Source organism: Cydia splendana, chromosome Z (genome assembly GCF_910591565.1).
Source record: "Cydia splendana chromosome Z, ilCydSple1.2, whole genome shotgun sequence".
Lineage (NCBI taxonomy): Eukaryota > Metazoa > Arthropoda > Insecta > Lepidoptera > Tortricidae > Cydia > Cydia splendana.
In genome coordinates, this window is record NC_085987.1 from 37528457 (window position 1) to 37532518 (window position 4062).

A 4062-nucleotide genomic window follows, 5' to 3' on the forward strand; every position below is an offset into this window, starting at 1 on the left:
AGGGGCTTTTCTTTGTAAAGCTGAATATTAAAACTACAGGTTGATCCAATTCGAACTACATTTTTAATATTTTTATTTTGGCTTGTCATATCGTTAATATCCTTATTCTTGTCAATTGTAGTTTTTGATGTACCCTTATTTTTATTCACAGGGAATGCTTTTAATTGTTTACGTCGTTCTGCATTGTCCAACTTAGCGCTCGTAGACTTAGACCGACCGCTGCTTGAAGTTTTGATTTTACGGCGCTTTGGTTTTGAGGAAGTAGTTGCGTCCGCAACTTCATACTCAAAATCTGAAGATTTTGATGAATCACCTTGATCGCTAGATTGTTCACCACCTTGAATCACCTCAAAATCTGAAGATTTTGATGAATCACCTTGATCGCTAGATTGTTCACCACCTTGAATCACCTTGTTTCGTGTTTTTGTTTTTATGTCTCCTTGGTCCTGCGATATTGCCGATTTTCGTTTTTGTGTAGTTTCTTTTTTTGACTTTTGAGGCTTTTTTTCAGTTTTCGGCAAATATTCTGTAATTGCATCACCTTGTTCATTTTGCTTTAGATCATATATTGTTTTGGGCAATGATTTTTTAGTTTGCAAAGTTTTTCCTTTCGTTACCTTCCTTTTTACAGTGGCTGGTGGTGGTGAGGACTTTTTTGTCTTTTGTTTAGTTACATCCCATTGGTGTTTGTCCAGTTTCCTGGCCTTGTCCGGTTTCCTGGTCTTATCCGGTTTCCTGGTCTTATCCGGTTTCCTGGTCTTATCCGGTTTCCTGGTCTTATCCGGTTTCCTGGTCTTATCCGGTTTTCTAGTCTTATCCGGTTTCCTGGTCTTCTCCGGTTTTCTGGTCTTATCCGGTTTCTGGGTCATATCCGGTTTCCTGGCCTTATCCGGTTTCCTGGTCTTATCCGGTTTCCTGGTCTTATCCGGTTTCCTGGTCTTATCCGGTTTCCTGGTCTTGTCCTGTGCTGTTTTTTTCTTTTTTGTCTTGACCTTTTTTCTCGTATCAACCGCACTGACCGACTGACCTTCATCAGTTTCAGTACTTGACAGTTGTTCCGGGTACTGTCTACTTTGAATTTGTTCTGCATGTGGTTCGAAATGAGGCATGTCCTTTCCGGGTGCAGGGGGCAAGTTTTTATAAAAGTCAATTTTAAAACTACACTTGGACCCAATACGAACCGCTTGGCGATTTAACTTAGGCATTGGTGACTTTGTCATACTTGATGCACCTCTGTCTGTATAGAAAGTTGCATTACCAGCACTAAGCTGTGGTCTTTTGCTCTTACGCTTTTTTGTGAAGAATTGGCTGCCTCGCGATGTAGCGTATGAATTATCAGTATAAGAGCCCTCCGTACCGGGGACAATGTTTGTAGCTCTTATTCGTTGATAGCATTCCATGGAGTCACATTTTCCAGGAATACAGACCCCGGGGTGACATTGCAACATGTTTGATGTTCGGCGTTTTCTTTCGGTGGCTGCCTTGAACTGGTTTGTAGCTCTTATTCGTTGATAGCATTCCATGGAGTCACATTTTCCAGGAATACAGACCCCGGGGTGACATTGCAACATGTTTGATGTTCGGCGTTTTCTTTCGGTGGCTGCCTTGAACTGTACAGGTATATCACCCTGGTTATATCGTTCACTGTACTGCTGACCCCTGATTTGTTTTTGATTTGAACCTGTGTATAAATTATTCGGTAACTTTACCACCGGTTCGTAACTTTGTCCATTCATTCCAGGGCTCATATGAGGAATGGCTTTGTAAAATTCAATGTTAAAGCTGCAATTTGAACCAATGCGTACTGCTTGCTTATTTGGAAAATGTAGCATTTGCTTATGCCTTGGAATACTCGACGTACCGTTTTCTTTAAAGAAATTTTCTTTTCCTGCTCTCAGCTTTCGTCCTTTTAATTTGCTTGACTGAGTGGCAACTGGGTTGCTGCCAATTGAACTGCCAGCATATGATGTGTCAGTAACGATGCTCGTAGGAGTAGACTTAGGTCGTTTATAGTAATCACGTGGATCACATTTACCAGGGACACAAGGTGGAGATGGTGAATAAGTATCACCCTGGTGGTAACTGATTGGTAATAAATTGCGAGGCGGATCACGCGTCATTAAATCGTTTAGGGGCATGCTTCTGTAAAATTCAATGTTGAAACTGCATTTGGATGCAATGCGAACTGCTTGCCGTTGAGGTTTATACCGGTTTTTAGGTATAAGCTTACTAGACACGCCTATATGTCTGCGGTACGTTGAGTTTTTAGGGTGTGACTGTCGGTTTTTATTTTTGGGCAACTTACTGGATGCTTGGCTGCTCTGTGACATAACATTTGAACTTCCAGTAAGCGAGTTACCAGATAATCTGGTTTTAGCTTTTAATTTAAAAAAGCAGTCATTTGCATTACATTTCCCAGGAATACATACGCCAGGTTCACACTGCAATCTTGGCTGGTGTATTTTTCCACTGTTACTCTGATTATATTCATTCATCCCTAAGGTGTTGTGCGGCATACTCCTGTAAAACGCAACGTTAAAACTGCACTTTGATCCAATCCGAACTGCTTGCCGATTGGTTGGCTGCAGTGATTTCTTAAGACTTTGCATGTTTGACATTCCCTTGTCTTTGTATAATAAAGTATTTTTCTCAGCTTTAAGTGCTCGTTTCTTTTTTCGTGTGTCAGAGGATGCTTGGCTACTTTGCGATATACTACCTGTTAGAGAACTATCTACACCAGAAGATTTTTGTTTAGCTTTCAATATTTGGAAACAGTCATTTACATTACATTTACTAGGAATACATGCACCAGGCTCACATTGAAATCTTGGCTTGCGTCTTTTTCTATTATCATATTGGTTAGGCCTATTCATCATGTATCCATTTTGGGGCAAGCTTCTGTAAAACTGAATGTTAAAACTACACTTCGATCCAATCCGAACTGCTTGCCGATTGGTTGGCTGCAGTGATTTCTTAAGACTTTGCATGCTTGACAATCCCTTGTCTTTGTATAATAAAGTATTTTTCTCAGCTTTAAGTGCTCGTTTCTTTTTTCGTGTGTCAGTGGATACTTGGCTACTTTGCGATATACTACCTGTTAGAGAACTATCTACACCAGAAGATTTTTGTTTAGCTTTCAATATTTGGAAACAGTCATTTGCATTACATTTACTAGGAATACATGCACCAGGCTCACATTGAAATCTTGGCTCGCGTCTTTTTCTATTATCATATTGGTTAGGCCTATTCATCATGTATCTATTTTGGGGCAAGCTTCTGTAAAACTGAACGTTAAAACTACACTTCGATCCAATTCGAACTGCTTGCCGATTTAGTATGTGAAGTGGCATCTTCGACTTTGGCATTGATGAACCCTTATTTTTATAGAAAGATGCGTTCTCCATTTGTAATTTCTTTTTCTTAGTTGAAGCTTGGCTTCCCTGAGATGTTCCTTTTGAACTACCAGTAGAGGCTTGACTGTGTATATACTTTAATTGTTTAAAACATGTGTTTGCGTTACATTCACCAGGAACACAGACACTGGGTTCACATTGATAGTTTTTGATGGAACTGCGTTTTTTTTTAGAGCCTGCCTTTTCCCTACCAGAAGTATCACTCTGATCATTCGTCACAAAATTGTTTTGGGGCATGCTTCGGTAAAACTCAATGTTGAAACTACACTTTGAACCAATACGAACTGCTTGCCGATTAGGTATGTTTAATTGAATTTTAGATCTAGGCATACTTAGTGTGCCCTCCTCTTTATAAAACTTTTCTCTTCCTGTTCTTAGGTGACGTCCTTTAAGTTTTCTAGACTGAGTGCCGACATGTGCAGCTTTAAGCCGTTGATAGCAATCTCTCGACTTACAATTTCTAGGATCACAGATACCGGGAGGACATACAAATGTTGATAACGCCTTATGCTTTCGCCTTGCTCTATTATGTTTTTTGTTACGACTATCTCTATTTGACGCTCCATCGATAGAACGCGCACCTAGAGGAGATTCTTTATAAAAGTTTATATTAAAACTAGTTTTTGATTCTATACGAATTTTCTGGCGA

At 39.9% G+C, this 4062-nt stretch overlaps 1 protein-coding gene across 1 annotated transcript; it reads right to left on the minus strand.

The window, feature by feature from the left end:
- Positions 1 to 343: 343 nt before the first annotated feature.
- Positions 344 to 3825, minus strand: LOC134805121 (uncharacterized). Its single transcript, XM_063778420.1, has 3 exons — positions 2430 to 3825; positions 618 to 1997; positions 344 to 400 (listed from the first exon to the last, which is right to left on the minus strand). Exons 1-3 carry the CDS (start codon positions 3741 to 3743, stop codon positions 344 to 346), a joined length of 2751 nt encoding a protein of 916 aa, XP_063634490.1. The 5' UTR covers positions 3744 to 3825.
- Between the last annotated feature and the right edge of the window lie 237 nt (positions 3826 to 4062).

Excerpts from the sequence above, each read along its gene's own strand:
- LOC134805121 (XM_063778420.1), bottom strand. The coding sequence starts at position 3,743 with ATGCCTAGATCTAAAATTCAATTAAACATACCTAATCGGCAAGCAGTT. Across the intron at positions 1,998-2,429 it reads GATTGCAGTGTGAACCTGGC|TCTACTCCTACGAGCATCGT; the intron begins GTATGTATTCCT and ends AAACGACCTAAG. Across the intron at positions 401-617 it reads CAGCCACTGTAAAAAGGAAG|GTGGTGAACAATCTAGCGAT; the intron begins GTAACGAAAGGA and ends AGGTGATTCAAG.